General features: G+C 35.8%; 1 protein-coding gene across 1 annotated transcript in view; it reads left to right on the top strand.

The window, feature by feature from the left end:
• LOC145676648 (ras GTPase-activating protein raskol-like) overlaps window positions 1–23460 on the top strand; it is a gene marked incomplete at its 3' end in the record, with an annotated part of 247635 nt that overhangs the window by 50300 nt on the left and 173875 nt on the right. Inside the window, 1 exon segment of the mRNA XM_081747489.1 lies at window positions 13337–13420. Coding sequence (XP_081603615.1) covers window positions 13337–13420 — 84 coding nt within the window.

The raw sequence follows: 23460 nt of genomic DNA on the forward strand, positions 1-23460 counted from the left end.
TAAAAAATATGAATTTTCACTTGCTTAATAAAAATCATCATCACCTTTAAGTCCACTAGCCAGTTGACCTTTCGCAAGGTTGCCCTTATTTCAGGATTTCAGTAATACAAACTACCCTCGCAGTGACCACACCGCGTGTAAAATTCAGTTTTACCATTTTCGCAGTTGGTAACCCCCATAGAAATGTCAAAATGATTGTACATAAAACGTAATAAGAACAGCAAGTTCAACACAGAATATGTTATGCTCTTCAGGCCATTTTAGAATCGTTTTTGTTAATGTGTGAAACAAGCTGTTATCCATGGGAAGTGTGTGTGTGGGAGGGGGGGAAGGGGTGTTGTCGTAATATGTCAAGTGTTAATGCATGTATGTATGTATGTGTGTGTGTGTGTTTGTAAGGAAACGTTGGGAAAAAATTTTTGTGAGTTGCAATGATTGAAAGCAACTTGACAGCAGGTTTTGTAACGTTAAGATAAGAATCACGCTACTTGTGAAACTCCTTGCGTTGATAATCACCTGCATATGTGTTTTCATTTGATGTTACATGCAATGCAAGAGTGTTTTAAAATGTCTGCTAAGTGTTGATATGTGGGAAACAACATTTGTTTTCGTTTCAGACAACAAATGTTCTAAAATTCTTTTTGATGTTTTTATATTTTTTTCTTTCTTTCATACGAGTACCATGTGTAGCAGCGTTAAGAAGTATGTGTCACTGTGAGGATACTATACCAGTGCAAAATTTTTCATATATGATAAATAAATAAATAGTCTATTGTAGCAGAGTAAAAACTTTCAACTGTTATCACTTGGTGGTGTTCTCTATATCTATTGCAATACTCTTTACAGCAAGCAATGTCACACTTCCCAAAATATCCGGTAAAACAGTTTATTTACTCAGCTCCTTTTTACAAATTCCACACAGGACTCTCTCGTTTCTCTATCCCAGTGCTCAAAATTAGAATTCAAGTATAATTTTCTTTCAACAATATATGTTTTCGTCCTCTTGCGAGGAATAATTATTATTATGTCGCGGCTTAAGCAAGCCAAGTTAACTATATCGCTAAAAGATTGTTATAATTCAAAATTGGTTTTACGAAATGACCCGTCCAATATGGACGAATAGCGAATTATAAGTAGACTCGTTTTCCACTATTTATTATGTATTTAAGGGGGATAAGCGGCGCCAAACATAATTAAAGTGTATTAAATATTTTTTTTTATAATTGTGTCAAACTAAAATTGGTCTAAAGTAAAAATTGAGTAAAATAAAAATAATAGAGCAAAGCTCTCTTATACTTAGCTTCTTGGTCGCCATCTTGATGTCTTCCCTCCAATAATATCTGCCATGAAATGTTGTACAAAAAAAAAAATCTACACTTGTTCGTACAGATTAACTACCCTTGCCTCTGCATAAGCATGTGCTAACTATTATTGTACTTTCTACGTACTCGACTTATCTAAACTTAACCTCTCCCAATACTTGGCAACAAAGACATACTCTCTCCCTCTAACGTCTAGTTTAACTCTTTAACGTCTCTCAACCCTAATTTAATATTTTTGTCTGGATTTTCTAGAAAACTATCCATGAATATTTACTCTCAAACGTATTAGTGTTTCCAGGCCAGTATAATCTATTGAATTATGTATATCTTATTTTTGGTCAGTACTATAGTCTAAAAAAATTAACGTTTGAAAATTTAACCATAATTTGAGGATATATCTTATTAACCGTTCTACTGTATGTACTGTCATCTTGTTAGTATTGTAATGAAAAGCTTGATTAGTGTATACTTCAATATCAGTTACATCTTAATAAGTGGCATTGTGGCATAAAATTCCCCAAATAGATTCGAGGTATCAATGGATTTACACGGCTCATAGCCCCTATTTTAAGATGTCTATCTGTCCGGCTATAAGGACACTCGGTTAGAGGCTAATATGGTAAACCGACCAAATATCGGATACTCGTGATCCTCGCAAATTAGAGGTTGTTCTGTGTCATCCGCCACTGAAATAGGTCCGTGTTTTCCCGCCAGAGTTTCATTGTAAATTCGAACTTCGTCAAAGAAATTGTTTATTTATGGAGAAAGGAAAGCAACATTTATCAGTTTTTACAGCAGCTTAGGAATACACTTTTTGTTTTAATACATCGAAGATACGGATGAAGTACAACTTGGTAATTTATTATAGAAAAATAATATAGCCGAGTATTCTTCAACGATATTTTGTTCCGCTAAATGATTTTTTGTTAGTACGGTTATTTTTCCCCGCGTAACAACTTCCATCCTAATATTGGTTACTTAGGGCTGCCAAATATCATATATCCAATATTGGGCATGATTTATAACGTTCTTCTATAAAACGAATTCGACTGTTCAACGTACGAAACGAAATTTTGAGTTATTTTTATTATAAGATTCTTCAGGACTATTCCTACAGAACGTTCGTCCTACCCACAAAAATAAAGAGGGGCGAAAAATAAATAAATAACTTTGATTTCTCCACTTTAATTTAATTAGTACTACGAATTACTGTATATACTCTCTCTCTTAAGGCTTGGGGAAACTTGAGGCCTCTGAGTCCACCTAGCTACGCCACTGTATAAAGTAGTAGTTTTAAAGTTTTTGGCAGGCCCGTATCCATGGGGGGGGGGGGCTAAACTTTGGCTGCCCCCTAAAACTGTCAAGGTAGGATTGCAAAGGAACTATAATATGGCGATGAAGTATAATATGATTGGGTCGGGCCCTCCCTAACTTCTACCGCCCCCCCCCTAAATTTTTGGGCTGGCTACGGGCCTGAGAAGGGGAAAATTTGGGAATTGAGGCAAACAAACATCATACTGCATTATGCATATAGTGTGTATTTTTATTTATTTGTACTTATTTAAATTTATATTTAACTAGCAGTGACATAATTTCACGAAGTACATGTGCATGTATATCAATCAGTCCATGAACCGATTATGAATACTCACGCATGCAGATGTGTTAGGGCTTCTACATTAATATTTAACTCTGGTGAAAATAAGAGATGTAAAAGGCAGGTAGCGAACTATCATAATTATGCTACTGTATCTTTAGCATGTTGGATTTCGCCTCACCCATACCGTAATAGATAAAGCCTGATTTTAGGTAGAAAATGCATTTAAAATATAAGACTACTTCTCATTATATAGGTCTAATTTCGTATTTATTGGAATAACTACTTAATATATGTTTTCTTCTCAAATCGTGCTTGTTTCTGTCATTCTTGAGAGACTTGTTTTTAAGTTTATCATCGAAGGTTGTTGTGACTTAACCTTGGTTATCCAGGTCTTTTTTTATAGTGCGTGGGAGTCACCTTCGCTAAACCGAGTAGCAGGATGGTTTCAATTCTAGTTCAAACGGAAGCGGAAGACAGGCATTTCTAATTCGTTTATTGTTGTATTAGTTAACCTAGACCTAAATTGTTTCAATGTAGAAGCAAGTCGCATCAAAAATACATTAAAATATTGTATGTTAATATATTTGTTTATAACTGTTATTGTACACTTTCTAATTCGTAGAATTATAGTTTAGATTTTCCACATTCTCTTCGTAGTTGACACAAAATTGCAACTATTAATACGTGATATGAATTAGTGACTTCCTATATTGATTGTGGTAACGATACAATATCTGCGTCAATAAACATCAATTGATACGTACCTCTTCTTCTTCTTTTGCGTACTTTATACGAGGTTGATGAAAATGTAGTCTTTTTACCACCTGTTTGTATTACTTCCTAATTGGTTGTCCCAGGTATTAAGGGATATTGTTGATATAGTATAACAGTGGCGTATATGGAATTTCATCAAGGGAGAGCTTCAAGTTCATACCGCTATCGGATTCGGTTTCCAGAAACCTCTTTACGTTGCCGTGTGTCTGTCCGCCCGGGAGACAAAAAAAAAGAAAGAAAAAGAAAAGAAAGAAACTATTTTCGATCGATCACCATCAGTTTCGGCCAGGATTAAAAGTTTCAAAAGTTAGAGATCGATATCGTTGACGGAGGTGATCCAGCAACCGGAAGTGGTAGAGATCAACGATTTCCGGTTTTAACAGTGATTACTGTAGAGCAAAAGCGGTAATAAATACGATAAGCGGTTTCCTGCAATCAACTAAGCGTGCCCTCCGCACTAATCTCTGTGCTAAAACCGGAAAACATAAAATCCTACTACCACTTCCGGTTTCAATATTAATTGAGGAAATAACACGATACAAACCAAACTTCTCCACGCCGCGTACACGTGACACTGCTATTTTTTGTATACATATATTATTTATTGTTACATACTATTTGGTTGAGGGGGATGGGAGTTAAAACTCCGAAACCCCCCCTTGCTTACGCCTCTATAGTGGAAGATTAGTTAATAAATATCCAAATGAATGCAATTTGTCAAGAAATTAGATGTAAATCTGATGAAGAGAATCTGGGTAAGGGATAAAGATTTACTGCACCCTTTCGTGAATATAGTCTACATATAACAATAGTGTAGATTCCATCTCATAGCTCCGCTGCTGAAAGGTACGTTCAATCTATACCTGTAGTTAACCAAATGAAATATGAAGTAATAATGTATAAATAGTTCCGGTAGAATGCTTGTAAAGGTATTATTTTCAAAGTATTGGTTTAAATAACGTAGTAAACAAACATTGTGTAAGTTTGATCAATATTATTTAATATTAGGTGTAAGATTAAAAATGAGACAAACTTAATGAATAAACTTTGCTAAAGACGGTACAGAGAATGACACGTTTCCATATCCTTTTATCATAGGCAACCAACATTGCCTTTCCACTGTGCAGGTTGCATAGAAGCTAGGAATTGTTATGTAGTTTAAACGGGGTAATAATAGCCATCGTTAAAGTCGTCGTTATCCGTTAACGTGTTAACGGATTGACTCATTAATTAACTAGCCGAGATAATCGATCTGGCTATCTATTGAAAGAAAATAAGATTAAAATTAAAATATTTGCTTTCGTTCAAGAGTTATCGTGTGGAGTAACGGATAGACATACTATCAACACACTCTTATAAATCGTATTGCTTGACCACAACAAAATGTTCTAGTGGAGACCCATACTAGAAAATATTAATGAGGCTTAAGTATTACGTACGTATATGATGTTTTCTTAATTGGAAACACTTAAAAATAATACTAGATGAACCTGCGCTCTCCACACAGTGTTATCATTCACATATAAATATGAATCTCCTTGTCATTCCTCACAACATCTGTACATGTCCCTTTACAGACACAAGTAAAGGACGTCTTGATAAAAATCGCCAAGGGGTATCATAAAGGGGAGATTTTTTTTCAGTATCTCGCACCGTTTTGCAAGATTTGAGCCTACTTCCGGTTGGAGTTTCTCATTCATGTATGATCAGTGTTTTCTTTCTTCTTGCATGTAGTATGTAATAAAAGCAAATACATTACACACACAATTAATTATAATGTCCGTGATGTAAGATGTTCATTAGGCAAAACACTCCAAACAATAAAGATTCGTCTTAGACTGGACAAATCGTTATCTTTCGCTTTTCATTATCATTTGGCCATGAAACGAACGCCGGAAACATAGGCCTACTAACTCCATATAAAAATTGTGGTGTTGGAATGTATAACTCATAGGATATGATGCTTTAACTTGTTAAAAATTTCAACATTTAAAGTGTACCCTTAAAAAATGTAATAAAATAATAACGACAATGTTTTTCTAAATATGCAATTAGAACTGGACAATATACACAATATTTGGAATCGATCAGCGAAAACTTGTGGTTTTCGACACCTCATGTCGAAAGGATTGGAGATAAATAATAAACTTTTCTTTGAAGTCAAACATATAAATCTAATTTTTTAATATTTAGATTTTATGAAAGTAGATTGTAATCAATGGAAATAACCGAAGTGAAATAAATAAAGAACGAAATATCCAATAACTATTCACGAGATACAAATATTCTATATCTAATTAATTACCAGCATGACAGTTGAATGCACTTTATTTTCAGTCTTTAAGTTTCTTTTCTAAAAATCCCTTTTCTAATTTCGTCCTCATGGTTAGCAAAAATGTCTAAATGTTGCTACGTTTAGGGACATGTCCCTACAATTGGCAACACCGGATCTGTCATATGAAATAAACTGTGCATAATATAAACCGCGTCTGCTAGTGACACTGATCCCAACATAATATTACTTTTTTTTTTTTTTTTTTTAATGAAAAGCTATCGATTTCTTGGCAAGTACATGTTTTAAGTTTAACAATGATAATAAACCCAAATTTACAAATTACAGGATAGTTCTGCGTACCAAAGAATTTTATCGCAACACCGGGATATAAAGAGACAACCCCATAAAAGTGGGACGTGCACGAACCATAAACCAAAACATATCAATGTTTACTTTCTCCCTTCCCTTCTATTTATTTATTTATTTACTACTAGCAGCGTTCACCCCGCTTCGCTGCGGTCACCCCGGAACGCAATAAACTTTGGTTACTTAGATAATTTTACTTTTTCGCTTTCAAGTGATATGATAAAAACCATAGAAGATTGCATTAAATGTTAACATTATATCGCCTGTCATTTATGTTAACCCGCCCCGCTTCGCTGCGGTCACCCCGGAAGTTTTCGCTTTCAAGTGATATGATAAAAACCATAGTAGATTGCAGTAAATGTTAACATTATATCGCCTGTCATTTATGTTAACCCGCCGAGTGACACGGTCATGCGGGTTGCATATAAATACGTTTATTTTTACCTATGATGAATAACTAACAAAGGATTATGTACGTTATGGACACTTGAATGGTCAATTATCTCAAGACACTGGTAATTAAAAATTAAAGTGATATGATAAAAACCATCTAGGGTCCAAATCCTAATAACCCCCCAAAAATAAAAGAAATTGGTTCAGCCGTATTAGCGTGATGAGGGAACAAAGGATTTTGTACGTTCTCTTTTATATATAAGATTTTAAATTTGTGGCCTGCTTAAAACCTGAACTTGCCATTTAATATAAGTCAACGTAAATAAATAACCAGTAATATACAACATAGAAATTCAAATCTCGTCGTTAGCTCACTGAAAAGCCACCATAAAGAGAGCTGTGTACCCTCTGTAGGCAGATTCTCGTACTACTCCGTGTTTTAGTTTCTACGTCTGTGTATAGATGTCAGGAGATGGTTTCTTGGTATGCACGAAGTACAAGCGCTTTTCTTCGTAAACTTTCTTCACATTGAAGATTCCTGTGTTGATTAGAATGTAAATTCTGTTCTACTGAAATTCATGAACATGTGTACATGTAGCTTCAACTTGATGCATATTAAATTAGTATGTCTTCATTTGATATTATTACCTAGCAGCGGAGAGTAGCAAGCATAAATTTTTCGTGTATGAGATGCGAAAAATTGTCTTATTCATGTTCACTAAAATATGGGTTATTTAATAAACCTATACTACGTAATAATAATAATAATAATAATAATAATAATAAAAATAATAATAATAATAACACATTTGTGATTATCGAAAGCATCGATCCACTGAGTCCGGATAACTCTAAAGGAAACTTTTTTTTTTTTTTTTTTTTTTTTTTTTTTTTGAAGTAATATACTTGTCTTTTGTCTCCATCACGGAGATCCACCCGGCCCAGATCCCTCCAATCTTTCGATTTCTGCCACATCATCCTCCCAAAACAACTTCCGGGTGTGCGCTTGTACAAAGGATTACATTATTGTGACTTTATTTTGATATCCAGAAGTAAATGTTCTGTGTAGTGAATCATAGGAAAATATGTTCTTGTTGTAGTTTAGTGTGTCCTTTTCAGCACCGAGGTTGTATGGGAGTGGACCTACAGTTTAAGGTGGGAATCGGAACCATCATAATGCATTCAAATTTCCCTTCCACTGGGAATGGAATCTGGGATCTTCCGTGCACAATAGGCGCCCGAGACCAGTTGGAAGTAGGGTTATTATCCGTTCCGATTTTGTTGGAACAATCCCAATTTCAGGGAAAACGTCCCACATCCCGACTCAACTCTATCTTGAATTCCATGTTTATTATCGGAATTCTACCTGATTATACAGAGCCTCCAAAACAAGAGAAAACTTGATAACAATGAGAGGTAGACAGGTATTATTTAGGTACAGTGATGTATAGGATTTTGTTTCGGGTGGGTGGGGACTATGCACAACACGGGGTAGCAGGGGGTAATTGCCCACCTGAGTTTAAGAATTAAATATATTTCAATGGATTGTCTACTAATATATTAGGAAAAAACATGAAACTCGTATGTCGGTGGAGGATCGTACCCCCTCCCCCCACAGACAAATCTGAAATGACGCTTCTGCAAACACACGTTGAATATTTGTAATCTTATTTGAACTTAACTGATTTCATTTTAGAAAAAAAAAAAAAAAAAAAAACTGGATTCAGTTTTATCTGTATATGTTTTTAGCTGAAACAAAATGTTGAGACAAGTTGAAGCTGAAATATACTGATTGCAGTTTTAATGGCAAGAATTGCAGACTGTTAAATGTTATGTGATATGACACAAAAATTTAGCAGCGAATCTAACCTTTTATTCTACTCAAAGAAGAAAAATGAACCATCATCTTGGCCTGCCTGATTTCCCGGGCTACTTATTCCCCTCTCCTCTTGACTTTCTTTAGTTCAAACATTTACCTTTCTTTATAACTAAACGATGTAAATATTCCTTTGCTATAATAACTAAAGTCCCGTTATGTTAATATCCGTGGAAGTTGGTGTGGAACAGTAGTTTCGCTTCTTATCAGCTCCTCTTAGTTTTGGTGTTACTGGCGACGGCCGACTTGAATCACAACTAACAGCAGTCGAAAGTATGATAAGAGTAACGAAAGAAAGTAACAACTAAGAAAAAGAAACAGAAGAGTAGAATGGACGAAAGAAAGAAAAAAAGAACGCAGTTGTTACATAGAATGAAATTCGACTAACACTGAACCAAGAGCATAAGAAAATGGAAAGTCAATAAAATTCTTAGAAATGGTAAGAATAATAATTGTTATACATAGAATGCGAAAAACATATATATATATATATATATATATATATATATATATATATATATATATATATATATATATATATATATATATATATATATATATATATATATATATATATATTTATTTATTTATTTCGGGGGGACAACTTGAGCCCGATAGTCCCCCTAAATACGCCACTGCTTAGGTACGTAACATATAGGTCTATACATAGGCTACGTACTACTTACTTTGGTTATATTTTTATTACACATTGTATGATATAGGCCTGTATGATTTTAAATTGTCCTACTTTCCTTTTAGCCTTTTATCAATTAGATAAATATGAAACGCTCGTCATTAGAAATTAGTGTTGCCCACGAGATGAGATTTTCCTCGTGTTGTAACTTTTATAGTCTCATTTCGTCTCGTCTCGATTCTCTGAAAACTTTCTGTATCTCGTTTTCTAAATTGACGTACAAAATGTATTCCTTGTTATTTCTTAAACTAATTTACAAGTTATCAGAATCCTTCCGCATCATAAGGAGTCTCCAAAGAACATGATATAACAGCATATTGTGATGTTTCTCGTCTCATCTCGAATTGAAAAAAAAAAAAAAAAAACAATATATTTCCCGTGTCGTTTTCGAATTTTGCGTGTTAAGAGCCTGACGTAATACAAAATACAAAATTTACAATTTTTCCTATGCTTGTTTATTTATAAGTGAAAGGAGATAGTGAAATGCAATTTATCACAATCATAGGTAGTGTGATTCTACAATATAAAATATGAACCTGAAGAGTTTTCAGTGTTGCCATTCATAGAAATCACGGTGTTCCCAGAAAAACAAGTTAAGACTTAATGTTTTAAAGTTAAGACAGCGACTAGAGGAACAATCTCAACTGCATTTGGCTACGTATCATGTTGTTTTGGTTTTCTTTGAACTACTTTTTAAATAATAGTTTTATTTTGTGTGTAGTAAACAAAATAGTTTTAACCTACAGTTATTGAAACTAAATAATAATGTTATTTAAAAAGTAATTCACAGGAGACTAAAGCAACATGATACGTAACCAATTGCAGTTGAATTCGTTCCTCTACTCGCTGCCTTAACTTAGATTTTAAGGGCGTTGTTATTCTGGCAACACTGAACATTCTTCCGGTTCATATTTTCTGTTGTAGAATAACATTATCTATGATTGTGATAAATTGCATTTCATTATCTCCTTTCACTTATGAAAAACAAGCTAAAGAAAAATGGTAAATTTTGTATTATTTTTAGTAAGGCAGGCTCTTAAACTATTGACGATTTTCGAGCAAAGTGACCATTTTTAAAAACCACAATATTAGATGTCTCGAAAAAAATGTTCTTGGAATACCGGAAAACCGGGAGTATCTCGGCAAGTCCAAGACGTCTCGTCAGCCTCCAGTGGCTTTGATACACCTGCTCTTGGGTTCGATTTCATATGAAGATCCGTTGGATAAATATTTGTCACTATCTTATTTAACCTATATGCTACAACCCGCTCTTCTTGCTCTGCTTTCACGGCACTCGTTGCAAGAGGTCACCCTCACATTTGGAAACCATTGCCCTGGTAGAAGCCTTATTCCTTCATCTCCCTCCCTTCCTCAAATTGATTTTGTTTTCACTACGCCACTGATTCCCAACTTTTACTTTCACCAATTCACTTATTTTTAACCAAGTAAGGTTTCCTTTCCATTATTGTTTTCATGAACTCTATAACATAAAGTATGACTAAGAATATAATACTATTTGGATAAGTGTACTGAATTTATTTTTGTGACTAAATGCTCTTGTCTAAATAGAAAAAAGAAAACACTTCATTACCAATACAAACAAAATCTAGTATTGCTGTTGTTGCTTAAATTTTTTTATAATACCGGTACAACTAACCTATAATATTCCAGGGTATTGAGTTACCCTGCTTGTGTGTACATACGCATAGTAATTCTAAACTAACACTGTATAATATTTTAAATATTGATATCATAAAATATTACTGATCGATATTTCGGCATCTTTGAAATTCCATGTTTTTGCTATTTCGATTTTCAGTTTTTTCCATTGTTCGATGTTTTTCGTTATCCGATGTTTTTGATCTTTCATTTTTTTCGATATTTTCGTTATTCGATGTTTCGAGTTTATATTTGTTATTCGGTATTTGTAATATTTCAATTTTCGATAATTTTTGATGCTTCACTATATCTATCAAGTATCAATACTTTATCGATATATATATATATATATAATATAAAATTTTGATCGTATTTCATCGATAAATTCGGATATCTGACAGCCCTTATCTGTGCTCTATCTCGTCATACCGGAATTGCTTTCTGTATATTTCTTGCAAATTATTTCAAAGCATCTAATAATCACATGGAGACAATGTTGATTTTAGATTTCTCCCGCAGATTATAGTAGTGATTGTACACTAAAAATGTTGGTAACCGAGGTTGAGCTCGGGGGAGAATTTCGTCCCCCTCTGGGTTTCGTCCCCGCAAGAGCATCACTCCTTTATATAGATGCTTGCTTACATTGTTCATTTTGCAAGATTTTTCGTTATCTTTCCTTTTTCTTAAAATGAAATACGTTATTGAGTTGTAAACCTCAAAAATTACTGAATTGCGTGATTACTGCAAACTAAAAGAGCCCAGGTGAATAATTTAGTGCAAATTATAGTGTTCTTACTAATTAGATATGCCTTGATTACGTGATTTCTTAATATCTGTTTGTACGCAATATATTAGCAACCAGAGCGTGACTGACAGTTTCAGTGAAAATAAACTTTATTTTTACAAAAACCACGACTATAGTTGGAAATTATGCACATTAAGGAATCTTTTATGTTTATTTTATTTATTTATTTATTTATTTATTTTAATGAAGAACCAGATTTTTGCGAGAGGTAGCGAATGTTATGGATAAAACAGTAAGGTAAACGTAAACACACACTATCCAACTAAACAAAAAGATATAAATCGAGTGTTATACATTACATGTGAGAAGCAAATCGTTCGCATGAATAAGCAGGGTTTTTGGTTAGAATCGGACTGTTTGCTCTGCAGACAGTTCTTTATTCTGATCCTATTCATAGTTCATCAGTGACAAAAGTTCTTTCCATTTGGTAGAATTTATTTTGGAAATAACGGCGATACGGCTGGAACGTGCAGAAAATTACATTATTTTTCATTTACTGAAAACTGTACTCAAATTGTCCTTCCTTTCTCAAGTTATGAAACTAATTTAATCAATCAGGAAGAACTTTTGTCGCTGACTGTACAAAAACTTTTGTGTCGCCATTATCCTTGAATGTTATACAGCCGCGCTTAAGGGACGTGTAATGGTAATTGTAGAATGACTAGGGGTACATTGAGAATTATTTAAATAAGTGAGAATCCTCATTGCGTCACGCTGATTCTTAAAAGTAAACAGTCACACAATAGATGTCACTACGTGCGCCATCACTTAAATTATTATTTCTATCATTCAGTTATTGAAGGTGAGTAAAATACACATTTGGTTGTTTACATTTGGGTTCAATTTTATTTATCACTGATTCAATACCAGATTTTAACGAAGAAGAAGAAGGAGGAAGGAAAATATTACCTACTTTGATACGCGTTTTACTTGTGAATTTAAACAACATTGTGGATTTTAAATCGTCCTGATTTGTGATGTATACCAAGATCTCAAATAGTTAAATGGCTGGCACAGATGGTTTTTGTTCTGTAATCCCATTTTTCGATCATCAGTGGAAACTCACGTGATTCGCTGGATCCCACGTTAAAGGGGAAAAAACTTGAAACGATAAAAAATATATATAAATTTTAGCTCGTGTAAAATTTTGCTTTCATTGATGTGTTAGGAATTAGCTGAAGAAAGCTTAGAGAGGGCAACAGCACAAAATCAAAAATAAGTTTCTTTTGTATTCATGGAAATTTCAGAATTGAAAGAAGGTACACAAGTAGATCTAGGGCCACAGTGAAAATTACCTATAGTGGTAGAGCGAGCCTACTTCTGATGTAAGAAATCCCGGGTTCGATTCCAAGCCAAGTGAGTGTGTGGAGGACAACTTCGTACCTGTAGGTTCTATCTTTCCGCCTCCATTTTCATTCCACCAATTCTTTCATAATGGGCATAAAGGGTATAAATGTGAAACATTAAACTAGTACTTTCCTTTTTTGGTTGATAATTGATCATTTTTTAAAAAAATAATGTAATAAGTGAATAATTTATAACTAATTCTGTATTTTTTGTTTCTGTTTACAGGTGAGTTAAAATCTCTTTCTTTGCCCAGAGCCTTTCATAATAATAATAAGGATAAAAGTAACTCGGAAGCGGCTGTCGAAAGTGGTAAGTAGTATGTAATTCATTATTCATTCATTTTTCATGTTTAACACTTGGTTTGTAAGAGTACCTCTTCCAGCGTCGGATCTAGCCCGAGGCCGGGGGGGGGGGGGGCTAGGCTCTTCCCAGCTTTTTGAGTGACAAAAATAATTAAAGCTATTATTTATATATTTTTGAAGGTTTTATAGTGAACTCATGATATACCTATCATATTCTGGGTTCTCCCTCCCCCAGTTTTTGCCATCTAGATCCGCCTCTGACCTCTTCCCTTCCATATTGATTCTAAACGTAGACACACAACTTTTACATTAGGGTTAGAACATGACCTTGTCTAGGAGCAATGTTTTGCGCTTCGTGTGCTGTTTTTCGTGTAAAATTCCGCTGAACTCGGGGTGTCTCTTGAATTCGAACACCTCGTATGCGTATCTCAATGGATCACCCTTACCGTTTTTCCTCCCTTCTTGTCTTTATAATAATTGCATTTTTCGTCCCTTCTTGTCTTTATAATAATTGCAATCTTTTTCTCGTCAAATTTCCAAAAATCCTTCCTTAGTGGAACTGTACGTCACAAATCCCTATGCACTGTCCACATTTCAAGTTTCTAGCTTAAGCAGTTTGACTTAGGCATAGATCAGGCAGCCACGACTACTTTTATTACTTACTAGCTGTAAGCACCTATCATTGCTGGGTCTTGACTCAGAACCTGGATTAAAGAAAAATGATGACTCAGAATTTTCTTATTCTATTACCCAGGTGTTTATCTTCGATTGTGCTGTAAGCCCGCATAACCAAGATGTAATGTTGGTTGTATACATACAAGGAGTTTTCAGCTGGTGTTAGGAATGTTCATACATTTTGTCTCCTCCGCCAAACCCCTCTTTCCGGAGCCGAAAATCGACAAAATGACTCTACACGCTATTGGATCTAGTGAAGATTTGTTTTCTGTACAAAATTTTGTAGCTCTACGTGTTCCCTTTCAATGCGAAAAGCTGATAAGAAGCACACAAAATATTATTTCTATAAAAAGATATATAAAACTACGCTTGTTTTTAAAGAGATACGCATAAGAGATGGCAACAGCATTAGTTGTATATAGTGCTCCCAACGGGTCAGGTCGGGTCGGGTTGAAGACCGACCCGTGACCCGAATTGACTGACCTGACCCGAGTGACCCGACCCGTGATCCGATCCGATTGACCTGACCCGACAACCCAACCCAAGCTGACCCGATTGACCCGACCCGACAACCCGACCCGAGCTGACCCGATTGACCCGACCCGACATCCCGACCCGAGTAGCCTGACCCGACAACCCGACCCGACCCGTAACACGACTCGAGCTGACCCGACCCGTTTGAGAGCACTAGTTGTATATACCTAGTATAAACAAAAGTTCTGATCGCCTATCGGAAGGGGCACGGTTGCTCAGTGGTAGAGTGCTTACTTCTGGTGTGTTGGGTTCCTGGTTCGATCCCCAACCAAGTAAGATTGTGGTGGACAACATCATGTTCATGGGTTTTCTTACGGTACTCTCTTTTCCTCCCATATTCTCATTCTATCAATTCTTCCATCATTCACTTGCCTTAGTCATAGTCTTCCGTAGCATAATCGTACGACGTTAAACTGAAAGATCTCGATTTCATTTTTTTACGCTTATCGGTAAATCTTGAGACGTAATATACAGTATGTGAATATACAATACAATCATCAGCAAAAGAAAATAACGTCTCCTGTATGCAAATTGAGGAGTGTTTATAGGTAGAGGATAATGACGCAAAGTGCGTCAAACATTTAAACCAGTTAGGGCCCAAACATTGTATAAAAACCAATAGCAACTCTTGAGGGAAGTCACATCGGTCAAATTTGCGATGATACCTGGAGCTAAAGGAAGTAAAATTATCTGCAGTCCTAATTCCTACGATAACAGTATATTTGCCAAAAATTACCGATGTAACTTCTTCCCTCAGGAGCCGCTACTGATAACTGTAATTTATATAACCCCCCCCCCAAATTAATCAGGAACATATCTGGGGAGGACTGTTTAATATTTCGATGTATCGATCTATATTTTTTGAAGTCAAATATCGATCTTAATATTTGACTGACCAATATAATATGAATATTTCGATGTTTTCGATATATCGATGATGTTTCGATATTTCATTGATTTCGCTTTTCGATATCCAAATCCGGATATCGCACAGCTTTACTGTAGTTAGAACCACTGAAGTTAAGAAAAGTGCTTCTTTTGAGGGAGTGGAGTACTAGAATTTTTGGTAGGGTGCGATGGAAAAAGGGACGATTGTCACTCGTACAAACTCTATATAAAAGATGATACAGTACTTCCTGTTAATGTAGATTGTATAATTCACGTATTTATTAGACTCAGTGGAGTTACATAAGTAGCTGGTGTATGCTTATTATTGAAAATGGCCACCTTGGGCAGCAAAGCAGGCCTGCATGGCTATAGCCACTTGTTACTAACAGCACGTTTAAAAATACTGAAACAAAACTCTGCTATTACTCGCTTGCATAGAGCACGTTTCAGGGACGTGTTATGACACACATGGTGTCGCTTACAGCAGAGTTGGATGTCTAGATTACCGAATTTAGCCCCGAACAGTTATGTTGTATGAAACCAGTGGCGGATCTAGGCCAGGGCCGGGGGCCTAGCCCTCACTCAGTTATTTGAGTGACAAAAAAATTAAGGTATTATTTATATACTTTTGAAAGTTTACTATAAACTTATGATATGCCTATGATAGTTCTGGCTGCCCCCCGAGTTTTTATCTTCTAGATCCGCCACTGTATGAAAGTATTGTAATCTGGTTCAAGAAAAAAAAACTTATTCCTTAATCTGATAAAACTGATTTAGCTTTCTTTGTTTTTCTCCCTTCCCTTTTGGTACAGTTTAGGATTAATGGCAGCTTTTATTTCTGCAGCTGTAAATTTTCGCGTAGACTCCCGTAATTGCTTTTTACAAATCCGAGGAGTAAGTAAAATTGTTTTATCGAACCGAAGAAAGTACTTCTAGCAAATTTCACGAAAATCCTTAAGAGCGGTTTTCAAATTACAATTCAGTGTCCCCGAACCAGCGTTTGTCGAACGAAACCGGTTTAATCGAAAACCGTGCCAGTTTTTAAAATGTTCTTTTTTAAAGTTTTTAAAACCGGTGTTGGGTCAAGGATGTTATAAAATAGAGAAATAGAGGATCTGCTTATACAACCAAATCGTAAAGCCATGCGTCAAAGTTTCGCCACCCCTATTCTGCGCGCTCCGCGCCAATAAGATAGTAATGTTTTAAGCCAACATTCATGGCGGAAAGTCGAGTAGCCAATCAGACTCGGTTGTTGTGCCGATGTTCGGTTGTTTTTGGCGTCATTGAGGTAATAGATTGAAGATGCACATGGGCAGATCCTCTATTTTATAACATCCTTGTGTTGGGTTTTCTAAAAGAGTGAACAATCTTTTTTGTTTGTTTGTTTGTTTTTTCAACAAAAGTCGTTGGTTAACGGTTGACAGGAAACAGAGGTTATCGTAGAGGGATTTATATAAAGTACATTGCTCTGAGGGAACTGTAATCACGTTCCAGAACTCCCCCCCCCCAAAAAAAAAATCTTGTAGTGGTCAGCTTAAAGTTTCACTGTATTATATTACTTTAGCATCACCTAAAGCCATAGAATTTGATGGGCGGATAAGTAATTACGTAAATATTCCCAAACAATGGGCTTATCTGAGCAGTTAAACGAGTTGCGAATCTCAAGTACCCTGCAATTGAATACATCCGGTTAGCCTCAACCTTAATTTGTGCTGAATTAGCAATAGTTAAGAGGGGCCACCACCACTATACATGTGCAGCTATAGCATAGTAGCAATTCCTTCAATTAATTCATATGGCGCCTGGTATTTGCAATTACATTATCATGTAATTTCATAGCTACAATTGCGGGAGGAACGGAAAAACGTGAAATTCAGAGCGAGAAAGTATAAGGGGGAAACTGGCCAAGGTTAAAGAGCCATCATGAGGTTACACGTCATACGCACGGAATGTGTTGGTAACGGCCCACGTTTGTTCAATTTCATTGCATTACGACCAGTCTTGCCTTGTCTGTGTGTGTACTGGATATGTAACTGCTTGTAATATTACTATGGCCTCCGTAGTAATTGTTCCGACTTGACATTAAAGAGCAAGAAAAAAATTGCTAATCTTCTTTCGAAGTTAGCCTAGAAATACTTGTTTCTACTTATTTTTTCTTTTTTCTTTCTTGTTTCCTTTTATAGTGTACGTATTTACCGTTAGAAGGAATGTCAGTGTCACGTGATTATCCTTTTTGAAACTGATAATGGAGTATGGGTGATTATGTAGGTCTTAACTACAAAAATCTTGTCGTCTTTAGAGCTTTTTGTATAGTAGTGTGACATTTTTAAGATTTAGCATACCCTATTGGATGGCATGAAATAACCAATTAGTGGCGATTTCAGAAGGTTTTCTTCAAGTTTTGGGGGGGGGACTTTCAATAAACGGGGAGGGACGATAGTACTACGAAAATACTGACAACCTACGTTGAGCACGATCGAAGATATGTATGCCCTGAGGAAATTTTTTTAACTCCGGGGGATATTTGATCCCTCCGGGACATTAAGTCATTACGGTAAACTAATTAAATGTTTTAAAAAGATATTTAAATGATTACTTCATAGAATACATATTTACAAAAATATATATATATATATATATATATATATACGTTCTAGGCAGTAATTTAAGATAATAGTTCATACATACCTACATTTTTTCTAAGCGCCGATATCTTTAAAATATATATATATATATATACTCCCCTATTTCCAAAACTTTGACCTTTGTGCATTTTACTATCTATATATATAAAAAAGAACGCACAAATCCTTTGTTACCTCATCACGCTAATACGGCTGAACCAATTTCTTTTATTTTTGGGGGGTTATTAGGATTTGGACCCTAGATGGTTTTTATCATATCACTTTAATTTTTAATTACCAGTGTCTTGAGATAATTGACCATTCAAGTGTCCATAACGTACAAATCCTTTGTTAGCTCATCATAGCTAAATCTAACCGTATTTATATGCAACCCACATGACCGTGTCACTCGGCGGGTTAACATAAATGACAGGCGATATAATGTTAACATTCTTCTATGGTTTTTATCATATCACTTGAAAGCGAAAAAGTAAAAATTATCTAAGTAACAAAGTTTATTGCGTTCCAGGGTGACCGCAGCGAAGCGGGGTGAACGCTGCTAGTGACAAATAAAAATAAATGCTAGAGAAAACAGAAGTAATGGTGATCGGAACGAAACTGTCGGTATTAAATATAGAAGTAGGAGGATAAAATGGAACAGGCGATCGGTTTCCTGTGTTTATTTATTGCCTTTTTCTACAGCAGCGAGATTAGGGGCATAGACTCGGACCATACGTAGGTTAGGGCCTTACGTAATATTATTAGTAAGGGCATGAAGTGCGAAATAAATGAAAGGATAAGAATTACGAAGAGCATTTAAGAAGAAAAGTCTATTTTGTAAATACTTGAATAAAAAAGTTAAGAAAAAGATTCATAAAATGTTTCATGTGGAGTATTGCACTCTGTTGGACAGGAAAATGGACACTACCCAAAGATATGGATAAATAAGACTGGAGGCTTTCGGAGAAGAATTAAGAAAATTACCTTGAGTCGAAAACGAGTTAAGAAATTTTAATAATAGTAGGGAAGAACAAAACCATTTTAGACTAATTAAAAAGAGGAAGACAAACTGGTTGAGATGTTAACTGACAAGGAGCTGTACCATGAAGAACGCGATATAAGTTATGGTGGAAGTAAAAAGAGTGAGAAGACGAACAGTATTAAAAACGTGCTACATGAAGAGACGAAGTAGCTAAGAACTGTGAGACCTATGGAGGATGATCTCAGTTTGCGACAGTAATGGCATAATCTATCTATATATATAAAAGAGAACGTACAAAATCCTTTGTCCGCTCATCACGCTAATACGGCTGAACCAATTTCTTTCATTTTTGGGGGGTTATTAGGATTTGGACCCTAGATGGTTTTTATCATATCACTTTAATTTTTAATTACCAGTGTCTTGAGATAATTGACCATTCAAGTGTCCATAACGTACAAATCCTTTGTTATTAGTTCATCATAGGTAAAAATAAACGTATTTATATGCAACCCGCATGACCGTGTCACTCGGCGGGTTAACATAAATGACAGGCGATATAGAGCGGAAAATAGCTTGAATCTTCTGTTTAAAATTTTTTAATTGATTTGCTTATTTTTACAGACACTTTTACAATATGCCAGCACCGGGATGACCGCAGCGAAGCGGGGCGGGTTAACATAAATGACAGGCGATATAATGTTAAGATTTACTGCAATCTTCTATGGTTTTTATCATATCACTTGAAAGCGAAAAAGTAAAAATTATCTAAGTAACAAAGTTTATTGCGTTCCGGGGTGACCGCAGCGAAGCGGGGTGAACGCTGCTAGTATATCTATAATGATGATTTTAATGGAATTTGCTGTGTCGCGTCTGCATTATGAGACAGTTGTTAGAAGGCAACTTGAACTAAGAGACCGCAAACTCCGATCCAGAACGGGTATGGTAAGCCGATGTTCTAACTTAAAATCCTCTGGCTAGGTGTAGCCCTTTTTGAGCTGTGCATGAAGTCCATGGTTCGATCCCGGCCAAGTAAGTTTGGGTGGACAACATGGTGTCTGCAGTGCCGGTCTGGCTAGGTCGGCTGCTCGGCGATCGCCGAGGGCCCGAGAGCCTTTGGGAGGGCCCGGACGCATAGGGAAATAAATATTTAAAACTTAAAAAACTTAATTATCAGGTGTTTAGAATGCAAAAACAGAATTAACTACTGATAATTTTAAAACACAACAACATAGTTTAATGTAATGCTTGAAAACCATTTAAAAATCAGCCAGTACCAGATTTACACATAACAAGCTATAGCTTAAGGCGCCACTCTTGTAGGGGCCTCCAAAATATTAAACAAGTAAGTTGGATATAATGACATTTTTTCCTATCTAACTTAAATTTTCAGTTTACAGTTTATACGGTATCTTCTCTAATAACATTACCTAGATACAGTACCGAAAACTATTTATCTGTTATACTATTTTCCTTCTGACTTTACAGTTGCCGCACTTTCCTTTGTGACAATTTTTGTAGATTTATTGTTCCTTTCTTTTCGTATTTTTCACAGGTTTTCTTAAAATTCTCTAACATTAACATTGTATTAATTCCCGACAAAAACGAGTGAAATAGTTTACTAAACATTTTTTTTTTTAAATGCAACGTCTTATAGATATTAATTACACTTTTTATTGGTAGACAAGGGCTTGCTTACAGGGGCAATGAAGAAGCGTCATTCTCTCTCGAAAACGAGGGAAATCATGGCAATTTTCTCGAATTAGTCTTACTTATTGCGGAATACGATGCCATATTGCGAACCCATGTAAATCAGTGTATTGAGAATAATAAGAGAAAAAGAGCTGCTGATTTGAAAAGAAAAAAAAAGGGGGGGAAAAGAGATTGACACAAGTTGGAAGAGGATTTCTAATTACTTTCCTGTCTAAAGCTTCCATAAATAAGATAATAAGAGTAATAGGATCCTTGGCGCAAAATATGATTATTAAATATTTAAAAGACAGCATAATATATAATGTCATGATAGATATTACTCAAGATATAGCAGTGATGGACCAAGTAGCCGTTTGTTTTCGTTAAGTTGTACAGGGTAAAATCTATGAAAGACTTCTTGTTTTAACTATAGCAGAAGATACCTCTGGTGAAGCACTATTTGAACAATTACAATCATCACTTGAAAAGTTAAATATACTTCTTTCAAATATGCTTGCATGCTCTTTTGATGGAGCCAGTAATATGAAAGGGTGCTACAATGGTCTTCAAGCACATTTGAAGAAGGTAAACCCAGAAATCATATAGCCCACACTCATTGCATGGGACACGTTCTCAATTTAGTTATAGCAGATTCTACTGTAAAGTGCCTCCAAGCAGAACATTTATTCGGGCTTATGGAAGAACCCGCTTGCTTTTTAAGCAATTCATAGAAGAGAATGATCGTGTGGGAGAAATTTACAAAGAAACATCATTCTGGGTGGGCAAGCTACATCGATTAAAAAGAAAAAAAATAGGTGCTATTAGGTGGTCGAGCAAGCACAAAGCTCTATCATCCATAATAGATTTACATTATGATAATGTTGAATCTTCTAAATTCGTTACATTATTGTCAGTATTGTTAGATAAGTATGTCAACAGGCAATTTCGATTGCAAAACAAAATTTACAGTGCATTCCCTTCAAAGATAGTGGTGCAAATTCGAAAATTTGTTTCTAGCTGTAGTCATGCTAGACATATTTTCAGTTACTTCTCCTGTGTCTATCTTTCTCCAAAGGAAGTCTTTCGACTATGCAAAGGCCTGGCAGTCGGTAGATGCATTATTAAACTTAATTAGAAGAAAAAGAAGTGACAAAAATTTTAAAAGATTGCATGACAAATGTAAATCCCTGGTTAAAGACATCAAAGCTTATTTTAGGAATGGGAAAATTGATATATAAGGGGATTTTCCAGAAAAAAGAATTCTCAAGGTGTGAAGAAAATGCCTTGTGAACAAGTTTCTGACGAGGCTAGAAATTTGTCACATGACCAGAAATACAAAGCACTATACTTTAACATTCTCGATTGTGCAAGTAAAAGTATAGAAGAACGATTTGTACCCAATAAGACTCTACTGCTTCATTGTTCCTGGTCAGACCCAAAAAGGTACGAGGATATAGTTGCAGTTGAGGTAGAAGCAGGGGTGTAGCCAGCAGGTTTGTGTAGGGGGGGGCGTCGTTTATGAGGGGGGGCCAGCTACAATGTACAAAGCCAAAAAAAAAAAGTGTTGCTGCTAGTGTTTTTGAGGACTGAAAGAAAGGAAAATTTTGGTTTTCTTCTGGAAAACTAAAAACACTATTTTAGCTTTATTATTATTATTATTATTATTATTATTATTATTATTATTATTATTATTATTATTATCCATAAATTATATTCAAGATAGTTTTTATTATGCTTAATCAAGAACTACTGCCCGGGACCAAACGCTATACGTTTGTGCATAACTATAAAGGTAACCAAGAAAGTTCTGTCCCCTTTTCGTGGAAGTCTGTGTTCAATTGGACCTCACACCGTGAGTTGAATGCGAGTGGAGATAAGGCGAACGTCAGTTGTTGGTGTGGTTATATCCAACATACTACCTGGTTGTGGCAATTCAGACACACCGTGAACTTGCATAAAGACAGAGGGAACATGGGACATCCACAGAGCGTCATAAGAGCATGTATGCTGAACGAGTTCAAATGGAGGTCAAACGCCGCTGTAGCGGGACAGAAGATATGATAGGCCCTTGGTGAGGGTGTCGTGACGACGCGAACATTGCAGCGATGGTTTAACAAGTTTAAGGACGATGACGAAACTCCTGAAAACATCACGTGCCGGAAGACCAACACGTGTACAAAGAGGAACTGGGACTACAATTCAGTGTGTGGAGAAACCATTCGGCAGCACATCCATCAATTTGTGAAGCACTACAAGTTGGGTCAATGGGTCTCACATATTTTGACTCCGGGCCAGAAGGAAACGCGGCAGTTGCCTGTGTTTATTTACTGTTTCGGAGCCATTTCTGGACAGGGCGTTGACATGTGATAAAAAGTGTGTCCTATACGAAGCTCCACGGCGCCGTCATCATTGGTTAGCATCCCATGAACCGATTTCAAAACAGCCGAAACCAGCACTGTACCAGAATAAGGTCCTTCTCTGTGTTTGGTGCATCGTGCATCGGGAACTGCTACCAGCTGGTCAGAGTATAAATGCAACTGTGTAGTGTCAGCAGTTGAGCTGTGCTCAACAAAAACTCAAAACTCTGGAGCCATCGCTTCTGAATTGCAAATGGGTCCTCGTTTATGGGACAACGCTAAGTCCCACGTGGTTAAG

Source organism: Thermobia domestica, unplaced genomic scaffold, assembly GCF_964235325.1.
Source record: "Thermobia domestica unplaced genomic scaffold, izTheDome1.hap1.1 HAP1_SCAFFOLD_264, whole genome shotgun sequence".
Lineage (NCBI taxonomy): Eukaryota > Metazoa > Arthropoda > Insecta > Zygentoma > Lepismatidae > Thermobia > Thermobia domestica.